At 38.6% G+C, this 16,682-nt stretch overlaps 1 protein-coding gene across 1 annotated transcript in view; it reads left to right on the forward strand.

Annotated features, from left to right (window-relative positions):
• The window catches only part of PTGR1 (prostaglandin reductase 1), a 19,148-nt gene extending 4,556 nt beyond the window's left edge, over positions 1-14,592 (forward strand). The window contains exons 4-9 of the mRNA XM_006900848.1: positions 6,688-6,855; positions 9,534-9,651; positions 10,400-10,555; positions 11,687-11,795; positions 13,448-13,566; positions 14,341-14,592. Of these exons, the coding sequence (XP_006900910.1) occupies positions 6,688-6,855; positions 9,534-9,651; positions 10,400-10,555; positions 11,687-11,795; positions 13,448-13,566; positions 14,341-14,451 (781 nt within the window). The 3' untranslated portion in view covers positions 14,452-14,592. The remainder of the gene's footprint in view (positions 1-6,687; positions 6,856-9,533; positions 9,652-10,399; positions 10,556-11,686; positions 11,796-13,447; positions 13,567-14,340) is intronic.
• Positions 14,593-16,682: the final 2,090 nt, after the last annotated feature.

The raw sequence follows: 16,682 nt of genomic DNA on the forward strand, positions 1-16,682 counted from the left end.
GTGCGATTGGCACAGGACAGAGCAGAGTTTAGGGCTGTTGTACATGGGGTCGCTATGAGTCGCAGGCGACTCGACGGCACATAACAACAACACAACAGTATCTTTATAGTATATTTCATTCATATACATTGTGTTTTATACAATTTTTTCATTTACATTGTGTTTTATACTATCATTCATATACATTCTAACCCATCCAATGGGGAAATGACAACCTCTTCAAAAATGGTGCTGGCAAAACTGGACTGCCAACTGCAGAAAGCTGAAACAGCATCCACATCTCACATCATGCACAAAAATGAACTCAAGGTAGATCAAAGATCTGTGTGTAAAACCCCAAACCATAAAGTTCATATGAGACAACAGAGATCAAGCTTAGAAGACCCAGACTATGGACAGTATAGGTACTGTCAAATCAGCTAGAAATGCACAATCTGAAGAGGATAAAATTGATGAATGGGACATTCTTAAGTTTAAATCCCTATGTGCATCAAAAACTTTTTCCAACAGGGTAGAAAAAACCCACTGACTAGAAGCAAACAATTGACAATACCAGCTTAGACAAGAGTCTCATAGCAAAAGTTTAAAAAAGGCTGCTACAAGAAGAAGACTGATAAATACAAAATGGACAAAAGACATGGAAAGAATTTTCACAGAGGAAGGTTTTCAAATGGCCAACAGACATATTGAAGAAATGGTCAAATTCACTGACAATAAGAGACAGATACATACTAGTATTTAAAATTTTACAAAATAAAATGAGATTTTTTAGCTAACTAACAGATTGACTCATAAACAAATCATCTGTGAGTACAGTGCTCCTTTACCTTCCAAATGGTCAACATTTATTCAAAAACAAGAAGGGAAATAAACAGGGAAGTTAGACTGCTGGAAACAGAAGTAGAATGGAAATTATGAGAAAATAGACATCATGAAAAATTTAAGCTATGCTGGTGAACAACTTGTAAAGAAATTATTAAGTGGGAATCTAATTTGCTGTAGAAACATTCACAGAAAGCATAATAAAATACTTTCCTTTTAAAAAACAAAACCTTAAATCTCAAAAAAAATTAAAGAACAACTCTCAAGCAAATTAATTGCTTTTCTCGCTTAAAATTGTCATGAATATCTTTATATATATTAAATGCTGGATCCAATTGTATGTCTAGGAAGGAAATGTACATTTAAAATTTGAATAGATGGCAGACTGTTCCTCAAAAACCTTGTATAAGTATCCACTTTACCAACCATAGCATAGAAGAGGGCCTGATTTCCTCATCCTTCTGCCTGCTGTTGGCTCTCAGTCTTGGCAATCTGTTATGACTATACTGATGTTTAGTTTAATTTGCATTTTTCTATTTTTTTTTAGTGACCTTGAAATTATTTTTGCAATTTAATTCTCAACTTGTGCATTTTCCTTCTGTGAATTATCTTTATGTTCATTGCCTTTTACCATTAGGTTTCTTTCTCTTTTTTACTCATTTGCAAAAGCTTCTTGCCTGGTAGGGAAGCTAATGTGAAAAATATTTGCTTCTTTCTCCTGTGTCCAGTTAGATCTCATTGCCATCATGAGATGACCGCTCAAGGAACCAACTCATGGCTGACCCTCCGGCAGGTTTTCTTGGAGGCACGAAAGAGATTGCTCATCATTGTCCTACAATATCCAATCATAGTTTGTAAATTTTATGTAATGAAATTGTTCTTTGTTTTTATGGCTTCTTAGTTCCATTTCATGCCTAGAAACACATTACTCCTCCAAATTGCTAAATTGTCTATTCATGTTTTCTTTCACTGTTTATTACTAAATATTAAGGGGCTTTTTGGCATAGGTAGTGAGATATTTATTTTCAGATAACTCATCATCATAGTACTAATTATAATCTTGTTTGGATTTTTATTAGAAATTTAATGACTTAATTTATAACATCTTTACATTCTTTCTGAATACAAGCTATTACTCCTACTTATTAATTTCTTGTGTGACTTATTAGCAGGTGGGTTTTTTTATTAGCAGGTTTTTTTACATACAGTGCTAGTAAATTGTAGTTTATATTAGGTTTTTTACATATATTTCTAGTAATGTTACTAGCATGGTTTTGGTTTGCTGAATTGATAAAAGACTTTTTAAAAAAATAATATTCAGTACTATAGATGTGTTGTTGTTACGTGCCATTGAGTCACTTGGAACTCATAGTGACGCTATGCACAATAACTCGCCTATCCTATCCTGAGCCAGTTTCACTGCCTCCAGCACATCTACCTCCATTAAACCAAGAGATGAGGATACATTTATACACTGATGGTACAAGCTGAATTTTATAAAACCTACTAGAAAGCAATTGGTAATATACTGTCAGAGTTATAAATGCTTTAATATTCCTTAGTCTAGTAATTCAGCTTATAAAAATGTTACTAAAGAAGTAATACATTCATATTTATAAATTAAAATGACCTAAGTGTCTAACAATAGAGTAATAATTACATTCACTACAGTTGATGAAGAATTCTATGAACAAGGAAAAAAAACCTAGGACATGTAGACTAATATTATTTAGAGAGAAAAATTAGGTTGTAAAGCGATATACATTTGTGGAAGAACTCGGTAGAGAAGCTCAATATCAGCAGTGAAAACCAGGTCCGGTGCTGATTGTGGCACAGACCACCAACTACTCATATGTAAATTCAAGCTGAAGTTGAGGAAAATTAAATCAAGTCCATGGGAACCAAGATTTGATCTTAAGTCCATCCCACTCAAATTTCAAAACCATCTCAGGAACGGGTTTGAGGCCTTGAGCACCAGTGAGCATAGACCAAATGAGCTCTGGGAGGATATCAAGAAAATCGTACATGAAGAATGCAAAAGATCATTACAAAGGATGAAAAAGAAGAAAAGACCAAGATGGATGTCAGATGAGACTCTGAATATTGCATTAGAGCGCCAAGAAGCCAAAGCTAAAGGAAGAAACTAAGAAATCAAAGAGCTAAACAGAAAATTTCAAAAGGCAGCCTGGGATGATAAAGCAAGATACTATAATGAAATGTTCAGAGAGCTGGAGTCAGATAATCAAAAGGGACGAACTCGCTCAGCATTTCTTAAGCTGAAGGAGCTGAAAAACAAATTCAAACCATGGGTGGCAATACTTAAGGATATTTTGGGCAGTATATTAAATGATCCAGAAAGTATCAAGAGAAGATGGAAGGAATACACAGAGTCACTGTATCAGAAGGAATTGGCTAACACAGAAGAATTTCATGAAATGACATATGAGCAAGAGCCTATGGTGATGAAAGAGGAAGTCCACATTGCGCTGAAGGAATTGGCAAGAAACAAGGCTCCAGGAGTTGACAGCATACCAATTGACATATTTCAACAAACAGACACTGGCCTGGATGTACTCACTAAGTTGTGCCAAGAAATCTGGAGAACAGCCAGCTGGCCCACTGACTGGAAAAGATCGATATTTGTTCCCATTCCAAAGAAAGGTGACCCAACAGTATGGAAATTATTGAACACTATCATTGATATCACATGCAAGCAAGATTCTGCTGAAAATTATCCAAAAACATTTGGAACAATATGTCAACAGAGAACTGCCAGATGTGCAGGCTGGATTTAGAAGAGGTCGTGGTACTAGAGATATTATAGACAATGTCAGATGGATCTTAGCAACAAGCAAAGAATAACAGAAGAATGTCTATCTCTGCTTCATTGCCTATGCAAAGGCTTTTGACTGTGTGGATCACAACAAGCTGTGGCTGACTCTAAGAAGAGTGGGAATCCCAGAACATTTGATTGTGCTAATACAAAACTTATACTTGGACCAGGAGGCAGTTGTCAGAACAGAGCAAGGAGACACTACATGGTTCAAAATCAAGAAGGGGGTTCGTCAGGGTTGTATTCTGTCTCCATACCATTTCAATCTGTATGCAGAACAGATCATCCGAGACACTGGGCTATACGAAGAAGAATGTGGCATCAGGATTGGTGGAAGAATCATCAACAACCTGCGTTATGCAGATGATACAACCCTGCTTGCTGAAACTGAGGAGGACCTGAAGCGCTTGCTGTAGAAGATCAAGGACTACAGCCTCCTATATGGACTGAAGCTAAATGTCAAGAAAACAAAGATTCTCACCACTGGACCAATTGGCAGCATCAGCATCGATGGTGAAGAGATTGAGATAGTTAACAGTTTTAATTTACTTGGCTCCACAGTCAACACTCTTGGTAACAGCAGTCAGGAAATCAGGAGATGAATTGCATTGGGAAAGTCTGCTGTGAGGGACCTCTCAAGAGTACTGAAGAGCAATGATGTCAGGCTGGAGACTAAGGTGCGCCTGATCTGGGTTATAGTCTTCACAGTTACATGCTATGCATCAGAGAGTTGGACAGTGAATAGGGATGATAGAAAGAGGATTGATGCCTTTGAGCTGTGGTGCTGGAGACGAGTGTTGAATATACCATGGACTGCTAGGAGAATAAACAGGTTTATCCTGGAGAGGGTGAAGCCAGAGTGTTCCCTGGAGTCAAGGATTCTGAAGCCTCGTCTGACATACTTTGGGCATGTTGCAAGGAGGGACTGGTCCTTGGAGAGGGACATCTTGTTTGGCAGAGTGGAGGGGCGGCGAAGGAGAGGAAGGCCTTTGATGAGATGGATTGATTCTGTGACTGGAGCGTTGGGAATAAGTGCGTTTGAGGTGGCTAGGTTGGCACAGGATAGAACAGCATGTAGAGCTCTTGTACATAGGGTCCCTATTAATCGCAAGCGACTCGATGGCACATAACAACAACAGACATATAAAATAAATATTTTTAAATATGTCAATAATTTTTACATAAAACACTAGAATGTTAACAGAAGTTATCTTTGTATTATAGGATTAAGATTAATATTTATTTTATATTTTTAAAAATAAGCATGGTACATAACGATATGATTTGGAGGAAAACAGTGTAAATGGACAACAGCAACTTAAAAGATTACAGAGGAAACTTAGGGGGCAGTAAATTTACGATTATGGGGCAGGAACAATTCAGAAAAGGAAGACAAGAATGATTGTATAATTGAAGAATGTAATAAATATCAATAAATTATAAATGTAGAAATTGAAGCTGAATTAGAGCATGTTCAACTGCATATTTTCAATCAGATCAGTGAAAATAAAACGTAAAATTAGATAACTGTATGTGTGCATATACACATACACATTATGTATGTATGTACGTGTCTATATACACACATACACATTACATATATGGAATTTGAAGCTCAACATCAAGAAAACAAAGATTTGGCCCTGAATACTCTGGGCCAGATGGAGGCATCATGATAGGTGGAAAAGAGCTCGAGATTGTTAACAAAGTCAACTTGCATGGTTCCTTAATTATCACTCTTGGCACTAGCAGTCAAGAAATCAAAAGATGAATTGCACTGTGAAAGTCTCTCAGGGACCTCTCCCAAATGCTGAAGAGCAAGGATGTCAGTCTGGAGACTAACATGTGCCTGATTAAGGCCATGGTCTTCACAATTATTTTCTATGCACCAGAGAGCTGGACAAGGAATAAAGATGACAGAAGAATCCATACCTTTGAGTTGTGGTGCTGGAGAAGAGTATTGAACATACTGGACTGCCACAAGAACAAAGAAGGCTGTCCTGGAGAGAGTGAAACCAACTTGCTTTCTGGAGGCAGGGATTTTGAAGCTCTTTGGATATGTTGCCCAGAGGGACTGGTCTCTAGAGAAGGACATCATGTTTGGAAGGGTGAAGGGAGAACACAGGAGAAGAAGACCCTGCATGAGATGGACTAACACAGTGACTGGAGTTATAGGGGCAAGTGTGTCAGAGATAGTGAGATTGGCTAAGGATAGGGCAGGATTAAGAGCCATTGTGTATAGGGTCACTATAAGTTGCAAAGAAATTCAATAGCACACAACAGCAACGTATAAAGAATGGTAAGAAAGGAAACAAATAGAAGGAAGGAATCAGTAAATAAGAAAAGGAGCAGCTTAGAGAGGGAGACAAAAGACCCAGAAGGGGTCAGTGTTCTGAAAGCTAATGAGGAGAAGAGTTTTAAATGATTAGCAGTGTTTAATAGAGTAAACTTTGTGTGAGGGGGGAGGAGAAATGGGATGATTGAAGAATAGTCACTGGCTTTTGTAATTTGGATGTTGTAATCTTTGTAGAGTATTAATGGTTAGAGGCAGTGGGGTTATGAAGTGAATGGGAGATGAGGAAGATTGGCTAAAGGAAGAGAGGAAGAGGATGGAGTTATACAATGGCAGAATTGAGCATTTCTAGATGTTAACAGAAAGGAGCAGTAAGGAGGAAGATACTACAGACTGAGGAGTGAGGAGAGTCAAGCACTAGCAGGCGATCCCTGAAGAACAGAAAAGGCTGATGTCCTGAGCACCTAGATAGAGTCAGAGAATAGCTATCACTCTCTCAAAAAGAAGGGATGAGAACAGGGAAAGACACTGTACCAGCTGAAAGAGTTCCTCTCTGGTGGCCTCTCTTTCTTCTCAAGGAAGAAGAGAGGTCAATGGCTAAGAATAAAACGGAGAAATTTGTCTTTAATCCTGGAATATCAGCTCCAGCACCCTTTCATGGATGCTAACCATCCAGCATTCTGACTCTTTGACAAGGAAAAGGTTTTTTTCATATGTTTTAATGTCTTTTATCTTGCAGAGTTGTGGAAAGTAAAAACTCAGCCTTTTCTGTCGGGACTGTTGTTCTGGCTTTTTCAGGCTGGACAACACACTCCATTTCTGATGGGAAAGAACTGGAAAAGCTGCCAACAGAGTGGCCGGATACATTACCACTGTCTTTGGCTCTGGGGACAGTTGGCATGACAGGGTGAGTTTCATGGCTCTATGTTGTTTATCTGAATGGCTGAAGGACAGGTTTTCCAAAATAGTTTGTCTAGAACTTATTCAATAGAAAGATGCTTGAGACATAATAGACTCACAGGCTGACTAGAGCTGTGATAGGACAAGAAGGGAAGGAGAGAGAGCGAGAACTAACTTTGCAACTGAAGGGAAAAGAGGGAAAATCAAGTAGAGACACTTTGGCACACAAAGAAGGCCACAGTGAGAAGCACCTTGAAGTCTAATCTCTCCTGAGCAGCCAGTAAATGGTAGTTCAAAGAAACCATCCTCCTATCTATCCCTCGGAGGCTCTTGGTCTCATTCATCCCTGTCTTGACTTCACAGTTTAGAAACAGAAAGACAATTTAATCTACCTTGGCCTTTCTGAACTCTCCCGTGCCTCACTTTCCTCCTATATACATCTAAGTTTTTGAGATCTAAAGAGATATAAAATTGTAGGTGTTAATATAGACCAGTAGTATAGCTGTATTGACCCTTAGCTTGGTAAACAGTTTAAATACTCAACTTCACTTGGCCTTGTCCTCCAGGAAATTCCTTGCACATTCTCTGATTCCTGACTGAGTTTTGGACATAAAGCTTCTTTAGTATACTGGAGAAGAGATTTTGAACTTGGAGTCATTAAAACTTTTCTAAGCTAGAATTTATTTGTTATTGTTGTTAGGTTCTGTCAAGCTGAGTATAACTCATAGCCTACCAGTGAACAACAGAACTGAATCCTGTCCTATTCTGTGCCATCCCCACCATCTCTGATCATTTGAGTCCACTACTGTCACCGTGTCAGTTCATCTTGATGGCAGTTGTCATCTCTTGCTCACCTCCACCCTTCCAAGCATGGTATCTCCTTCCAAGGAATAGCCTCTCCTAGCAACATGTCTAAATTATGAGAGATGAAGCTTTGCCATCCTTGACTCCAAGGAGTACTATGGATGCACCTTTTCTAAGATACCTTTTTGTTCTTTTGACAGTCCATGGGATATTCAGTACTCTTACCTAACACCACAACTTAAAAGTGTAATTTTTTCTTCTGTCATCCTTATTCATTGTCCAGCTTTCAGATGCATAGCAAATAATGGAAAAGACCATGGCCTGAATCAGGTGCATCTTAGTCTTTAGACTGACATCATTGCTCTTCAGTGTTTTGGGGAGTTCCTTTTATTCCTTCCTTTTTTATAAGTAGCATGGTTTTTTCTTGCTTCTTCTCATCCTCTGTCTTTTTTTTCTTTTTTCACTTTTACAAATATTTTCAGAGAATGAAATCTAAATATATACTTCTAAACAATTAGCCTTAAATAAAATTGCTCTCATAATACTTCACGGTCATACTCCACTTTGTCTCCTTAGAATTGACAATTCCGAGAAATACCATTGCAAAATTTGAAGACACTTAATACCTTCTTATATTCAACCCAATGGAAATTATCTGCCATTGCTGTCAAGTTGGAACTGACTCATACCTGAACCTCCTGTAGGCTTTTAGAGGCTCTAAATTGTATAGGAGGAGATTGCCCGTCTTTCTCCCTTGGAGCAGCTGATGGATTCGAACCTGCCTTTGGGTTGGCAACACAACTTAACCACTAGGCACCTGAGCTCCCTAAATTCAACTAAAATGAGTCACACCTCTTTCTAATTTTAATTGCCTTCCCTCTCCCTTCACTGTAAGAGCTTTTTCTTTTTATCTTTGCTGTCCTCTCAGAATTGTGAAACAGATAATATAAGGGGGGATGGGGGATTGTAAAGGCAATGCAAAAGGAGCTGAAGAACTATTGGGGTTGCCCAGTCGGACTTCATAAAGGGGACCTTTCCCCATCAATAATACCTGTAGTCCCACACAAATAGCTGCTTGGTCAGACATGCCACCCCACATGCTCCTGCAACTTTTTCTACTTATCATTGGGTTTGTTAGTTTGTTGTTGACTAACAGACTTTACTCACAGTAGTGGAGTTTATTAAGGAAATAAGTTGGAGAGGAGGAGGCAAAAAATATTACCTAATGCAAGTTCAGGTTTAGTCCAGCAACCTTAAACCAGATTAACAAAGCACATTTCCTCAATTAGTGAGAGCCCAGGCTCAGTGTACCAGCCTAAAAGCAAGAAGTCTCTAGTTTCCTCAATCATCCAGCAAACATTGTCTCAGAGCAGTTATAAGTCAACTTTTCCTCTTCATCCAGCAAGCAAAATTTTTAACTGTGACCTTTATCTCAAAGCAGTTACAAATCTGCTTTTCCTATTATACCTTGTCACAGTCTCTTCACAGCAGTGCCACAGTCTCATTACAATGTCTCCACCACCATCATCGCAAGGTTCCTCACAGTATAGAAAGCTCTGTCCGTCTGTCTGATGATTTGCAAGACCATGTATCCCCAGTTAAGGTAGCTGGAGACCATGCCCCCAGCAGGGGTTAACACAATGGCTAAAAAAAGGCCAATTTTTAAGGTTTCTGACACCCCAGGCAGACATGAAGAAACCTAGAGTAAGTCTCTCCTGACTTAGTTGGGGAAAAAGTAATTTGTAAAATATTAAAATATCTTGATCCTTGAAAGATAATTTATTCATTCATATGCACTCTGTTTTTCAACTGTCCCAAACTCCTAAGAAGTATAATTTTACTCTAAAAAATACTAACTCTAACTAACCCTTTTACCTTCAGCCTAACAGCCTACTTTGGCTTACTTGATATCTGTGGTGTAAAGGGTGGAGAAACAGTGATGGTTAATGCAGCAGCAGGAGCAGTGGGAGCTGTTGTTGGACAGATAGCTAAACTCAAGGTAAGTGGTTCCATCCTGTAACAGATATTTACTGAAGACTCACAGTTTGTACAGAGAAGGCAACAGGGAATACAGCAAACTTTGCCTGGCCTCAATGAATCTTATTTAGTAGTTGGAGATTGGAAATGATCGAGATATGAGGGGAAATGGTATATAGCAAAGATGACTGGCACATTGTTATCTGATAAAAATGCAGGTATCAAGTCAGCATGGCCTCTGTCTGGTATGTAAGCAACTATTTTCATAGTTCTTCTTGAGCATTTTCTTTTTAAAAATTTTTTAAATTTTATTATTTTTGTGCATGTACCATCAAATTGGATCTGACTGGTATAGGAGGAAATTGTTCCTCCTTCTCCAGCAGAGCATCTGGTGGATTGGAACCACACACCTCTGGGATTGCAGTGCAGCTTCTTGCCACTAGGCCACCAGAACATTTTTTACTTACTCTTCTTTCTTTGTGATTGCTCTAGTAATACAGAATCAAGGTAGACAAAAGAATAGATTGTCTAGCTAGCAGGTTTTAACAGATTACAAATTAAATAAATGGGGAAAGAATCTGCTTGAGTAGAAGGCAGAACTAACCTGATGCTGCAGAAACTAATTTCATTTATGAAGCCCATTGGCCTCATACATACAGTTCATTACCCAAAGAATGTTGGGTGAAGGTAACTCCACTCTACTAGACTAGGAGGTAGTATTGATCCATGCCTAAGAGTTTAAAGTGGTTTCCTTTCCCCTCCCCATTTAGGGCTGTAAAGTGGTTGGAGCAGCTGGGTCTGATGACAAGGTTGCCTACCTTAAACAGCTTGGATTTGATGTTGCCTTTAACTACAAGACAGTAGACTCTTTGAAAGACACTTTGAAAAAAGCATCTCCTGATGGTTATGATTGCTATTTTGATAATGTAAGTACAAACTGAACTTAATATCTGATTTACTAACAAAGTATGACACAATGGAATATACTTACGGAGTTTCTATCTAAAATTTGTGAAAGTACAACTATCTTTTTTTCTAATAGCTTAATTGAGATAAAATTTATATACCATACTCTTTACCTTTTTAAGGTGGTACTAGTTTCTAGTATATTAACAGAATTGTACAACCATGACCACAATAATTTTTAAAATATTTTCATCCATGTAGTCTTTTGTGGCTGACTTCTTAGCATGATGGGTTTTCAAAGCTCATTCATGTTGTTGCATGTCTTAGTACTGCGTTCCATTTTATGGCCGAGTAACTTTCCATTGGATGGGTATATACTCTTTGATTTATCCCTTTACTCATTGATGAGTTTTTTATTCTTTTTTTGCTATTATGTACAATGCTGCTATGAATATTTTCTTGCCTATTTTTGTTTGGATTTAATGTTTTTATTTCTCTTGGATACACACCCATGAGTGGAATTTCTGGACCACATGACAGTTCTATGTTTGACAGTTTAAAGCACTGCCAAACTTTTTGCAAAGTGATTTCACTATTTTACATATTTACCAGTAAGGTATCTGGGCTGCCGTTTCTATCGGTCTTTTTTATCATAGCAATACTAATGAGTTGAAATAATATTTCATTTTAAATGTCTTTATTTGCTTCTTTTCCTTAATAGCTAATGAAGGAAGCTTTTGTGGCTTAGTTAGGCACATGTTTCAAATCCACAGGCTACTATGCATTTATCACAGGACTGTCAACTCAGCTTGATTAGTTAGGTAACTAACATTGAATATAGTTTTGAAATGAGAAAATGTTTTCTTTGTCCTGCATGTATTGTTTTTGTCCCTTTCCGATTATAGGGCAATGAGATTGTTGGACTGATTAAAAAAACCCTAGTATTACAGTAAAATGTCTGTTATTGAAACTGTATTTTTAAAGGTATATGGAATTCCCAATTTTTATTGCTTTTTTCTAACTGTAATCTGTTGTTGCTAATGAAATCTTTTTTAAGCTGCTAAATGAAAATGAAGTTTTTTTTTCTATTTCATTGTTTGTCCAAATCTTCTAGTGTATAATTTATTTTTTTGGTTTTGTGTTCTGTTAAGGTGGGTGGAGAGTTTTCAAATACTGTTATCCCCCAGATGAAAAAATTTGGAAGAATTGCACTATGTGGGGCCATTTCTACATATAACAGTACTCATCCACTTCCCCCAGGTAATAAGCTTACATACGTGATCAAAGATGAAATAAATCAGGACAAAGAGGGAGTAGAAAATATATTGTAAAAGAAAATAGTGTAGGCCAGTGACTATTAGATATTGGGAGATTATAATTATCTGTTTATAGGATGTATTTCTAAAGTAACAATGAACTCTGACACAGACTATACATAAAATAAATAAGAAGCTGCTAAATATTTCTTGTTATTTTTGATGAAATGATGAAACACTACTTACTAAAAGATAGCATTTTATATGAGTTGTATTAAATCACCTTATACTCTCAATTTTAAGGTAAAAAAATAACTGTATTCAGAAATATAGAAGAAAATGTCATAGTTATTAAAAGTTTTCATCTTTTACCTATTTTTCTGCAATGTTGTAAAAAGGTTGTCAATGTTAGATTTAGAAATCAATAACCTTAGGATGGCTAGTAAACTATTAGGGTTCTTCAGAATATTGCTGGTGGAGTTGGGATGGGCAGAAGGTGACTTGTTATGAGTAGAGGGAAAGGCAGGTTGCCGTGTCCTTTAGTCTTGGCAGTTAGTCTTGTGCTTCCTAGAGCAGCAGGATATCTCAGTCTCACCAAAATGCTGGTTTCCACCAAAAGGGAAAAAGTATGCATTTTTCCTCTATGCTTTTATTGACTTATATTTGTTTGTTTGAGTAGACGTTTGACTGTTCCTACTCTCAGTGTCCTATATCCCTCACTTCTCCACTCTTGTGATGGTATTACTGACTCTTACATCTCTTTTAGGAGCAAAACAGAAAACAAGAGGTTTATGTAATAAAAAGCCTTGATTAAGCCATAACACAAAACCTGCTAAGATGAATGTCAGGTATTCCTTCTGTAAGCAAGATAGAAGATTTCCCCCCTCCCCATCCCTCCCCCCATATATTATCTTCAGGGCCTTATAGTGTTCCATAGAACTATTTGGGAAGTTTTTGGTAGCCATTGCTTTTGGCATGTGAGGGATGAACACTACCTGGTCTGTGTGAAGACAGAGTGTGTATCAGTTCCCCATCGTGGCTGTAACAAATGACCACAGATTTGCTGACTTTATTATCTTACAATACTGAAGGAAAAAAAAAATAGTAGTTTAATAGGGCTACATTCCTTTTGAAGGATCTAGAAAAAAAGTATTTCTTTGCCTTTTCTGACCTTTAGAGATCATGGGCATTCCTTGACATAAATACCCTCCCTCTATCTCCAAAGTAATCAGCATGGTATCTTCACATATTTTTCTCACTCTTTCTGTCTCTACCATCTGCTGCCATTGTATTTCCTTTGACTGACTTTCCTGCATCCCTCTTTCCCCTCAAAGAGCCCTTGTGATTATACTGGTCCCACTCATATAGCCCCGGATAATCTATCCTTCTCAAAATCCTAAATCACATCATGTAGTCTGTGTTGCCATGTAAGGGAACATAGTCACAGGCTCTGGATATTAAGATATGGACACCTTGCAAGGAAGCATTATTCTTCCTGACACAGAGTGAATGATTAGTCAGCAATTCCTTGGATCAGGAAAGAATATAGGAAATAAATAAAAGTACTAGAACAGTGATGGTAGATCGTACCGCCAAGTGTTTTCACCACTCCACTTGCCAGGAGCCCAAGGGCCCAGTGTGCCATCTTTTTAACAGGCCCACCCCCAGAGATTGTCATCTATCAGGAACTCCGCATGGAAGGGTTCATCGTCACCCGCTGGCAAGGGGACGTACGCCAGAAGGCTCTGAAAGACTTGATGAAATGGGTCTTAGAGGTAAGGGGTTACTGGATCAACCCATCCTATTGTACACATGATTCTGTTCTCCTTCCCACTTATAGCTGTCATCCTACCAGTTCTTCCCACTTTATACATCACTATTGTCTGCTGCCTGTATTTAGAATACACTTTCCCTTCCTTCCTCTGCCCTGTCTTAAAAAACAACAAAAAAACCAAAACAAAAGCAAACAACTCCAAACCCCATCTCTAGATCTCTTTTATAACAAAATTCCTGCGAGAGTTTTCTGCAACCCCATTCCCATCTGCTGTTCCTCTCTCCCATTCTTTCTTGAGCACACATGTCAGAATTTTGCCCTCTTGCCATTCCACCAAACTGCTTTTGTCAAGGTCATCAGTGTTGCTCAGGTGGCAAAATTCAGTGTTCAATTCTTTGCATCACTTGACAATGAGCTGGATTTGACCGAGCTAATCATGCCTTCCTTGGGACACTCCCCTCCCTTGGCTTGTAGGACAATGCCGTTGGCTTTCTGCCTGCCTCACTGACTGATGCTTCTCAGATGCCTTTACAGGATTTTCTTCTCTCCCACTGATGTTAGTCAATGGACTTTTCTTCTTTATCCACACTATCCCTTTATTAGCTCATCCAGGCTTATGCAGAAAACCATGGAAGTGTGTCTTGCTCCAGACTGGATGTAAATTAATGGAGGCTGTATCCTCCATTCTAGGGTTTCATATGGTGGAAATGATGAGTGTTGATTAGATGAGTATGTAGTGTGAAATCAACCTGTTGTATTTGTTATTTTGATGCAGGGTAAAATCAAATACTGCGAATACATCAAAGGAGGATTTGAAAACATGCCAGCTGCATTTATGGGAATGCTGAAAGGAGAGAATTTGGGGAAAACAATAGTGAAGGCATGAGAAAGGACACAAGGATCTAAAGATGATTTGGATGATTGCTTAATTTGTATTTTCCACCATTAAATAAAACCGTATGCTGCCTTAAATATCTAAGTAATAACAACTGTAATGAGTTTGACCCACCAAATAAAAGAAATTTAAATATAAATGGTGTGTTATTTGCAACAAGAAATGAATGAAAATGTCAGTGTACAGTAACCAGTCACCCAGCTGCCTTCTGGTTTATGGTAGAAAACTATGTCTTTGAAGTCGGAAAGTTTTATGGCCTCTGTAAAGTGGTAATAATGGCATCTATCTGCTTTATCCTTTTGAGGAGAATACATAGTGTACACTCATTTAAAAAATCACCAGTGTCCTGTGTCCTGTGTGCATCTTTCTCTGTTGCTGACAAGGTGGAACTGACTCATAACTGACACTCCCCTAAAGTGGGTCTCTCAATGGTGGAAAATGCTCTGGAGATTGGCCGTCTTTCTCCCTCGGAGTGGCAGAGGTGCTGCCTTTGTGTCAGCAGCACAGCTGCTGAAGGACTGTTACATCAGTGCGCCCCAGGATAGATCAGGCATTCAAGAAATGCTAGCTCCCTGCACAAAAAAAATTTATTTGAATTCCCAGGATTAATAACCTTGTTGTTTATGGTTAGGAAAAAAAACCCCCATGCTAGGGTACAAAAGGTCCTCAAGTTCTCCACATTTAATTTTCCGCATGTGAGTCTAATAATATGACAGACCAAAAAAAGCAATCTGATGTTCACAATAGGTGGAAAAAAGAAAATAGAAATGATAGTCTTACAAAAATTGTGCAAAATGCTTATGACAAAAGTATCAAACATCACCTAGCAATACCTGAACATAAGGAAAGACTATCAATGTATGAGGCAATACCATATTTGTTTGCCAGTTATCAGGAGATGCAAACTGATCATGGCAGCTGTTTAGCCATGAAGGTGAGTGGAAAAATGAGTCCAATATTTGGAGGTGTTCTCCCTAATATGCATAGTTTGGGAAGCTTGGTTCCTTTGGTTGCTCCCTGAGAATCATTCAGAACACCAGGACCAACCATCACTCCCATAGTAGAAGCCATGTATAGCTCAGGCACCCTAGTCTGACATCATCCAGAGAACCATTTATATGGAAGAAGCTAGCGAAAAGAAACAACCTAAAGAAGTTGTATTTTGTTTTCTGGCCTTTGCTTAAGTGTGATTTGTCTTTCAGTGTAGAGTAAGATTGTCATTACTTTTGTATGTTAGTGATAGATTGCTAGAACAATTTAAAATCTTGTCAAAGCTTTGAATTTTTTTAGTAAATGATACTGTTTTTTGTTTTTGGTTGGTTTTTGTGTTTTTTTCATTTTTTTAAAAAACCCTGTTTGAACCACACACTGTAGCCTGTCACCAGGTGTCAATAGTCCAAGCATTGTAGGGAGGGCATTTTGGTTCCTCATACCATCCAGTTCAAGCCCACCCATTCTTGTATGGGGGCAGCCCGCATACGGTGAAGAGCCCAAACAGGGTAGGGATTCCCACGTGGAGGGAGAGCCTGGCGTGTGGAGTCTCATCCAAGGAAAGGAAGAGGTTAGCTATAGAGAGGTACTTGGCCAGGGAGAGACTACAGGGTCCTAAACAGGTTGGGGTGAGGGGTAGTCACACATGAGGTAACCTGAAATGGGGGTCTGAATCTAGTGACATTTTTCAGCATGGCCCAGCATTAACTGTTGAATCACTGGCAAGGAAAGAACACAGGGCAGAAGCAGTGGTCTTCCTCACTTTACCTGTCTGTGTGACCTCATGTGTACCAGATGACACCACTACAAAATGATGGCAGACTTCATGGGAAATAAACTTACTGTGCTAAGGCACTCTGATTTCTTGGGCAATCTGTGGCAACCTCTGCTTACACAGCTCTGCACTGTCCAGTCCACTTGGAGTTTAAGAACATGAAATGTGACTAGTGCCACTTTAAAAAAACCTTGGCCCTGTGGTGGTCCCCCCTGCCCCTGCAGCCAGACAGAAGCTTGTTGTCTCTGCGAGGAGGCTGGGAGGCCTCGAGGAAAGAAATTTGTTTTGTGAATATCCATACAACTACAGCTACTCAATCTAATGTCAATGGAAAAACCTGTGCTGCCAATTGGCCCAATGGTGAGAATCTTTGTCTCCTTGATACTGAGCTTCAATCCATATTGAAGACTACAGTCCTTGACCTTCTGCAGCAAGTGCTTCAGGTCCTCCTTCTTCT

Source organism: Elephantulus edwardii, unplaced genomic scaffold, assembly GCF_000299155.1.
Source record: "Elephantulus edwardii isolate Elephantulus edwardi_28Jun2011 unplaced genomic scaffold, EleEdw1.0 scaffold00297, whole genome shotgun sequence".
In the NCBI taxonomy this organism is placed as follows: domain Eukaryota; kingdom Metazoa; phylum Chordata; class Mammalia; order Macroscelidea; family Macroscelididae; genus Elephantulus; species Elephantulus edwardii.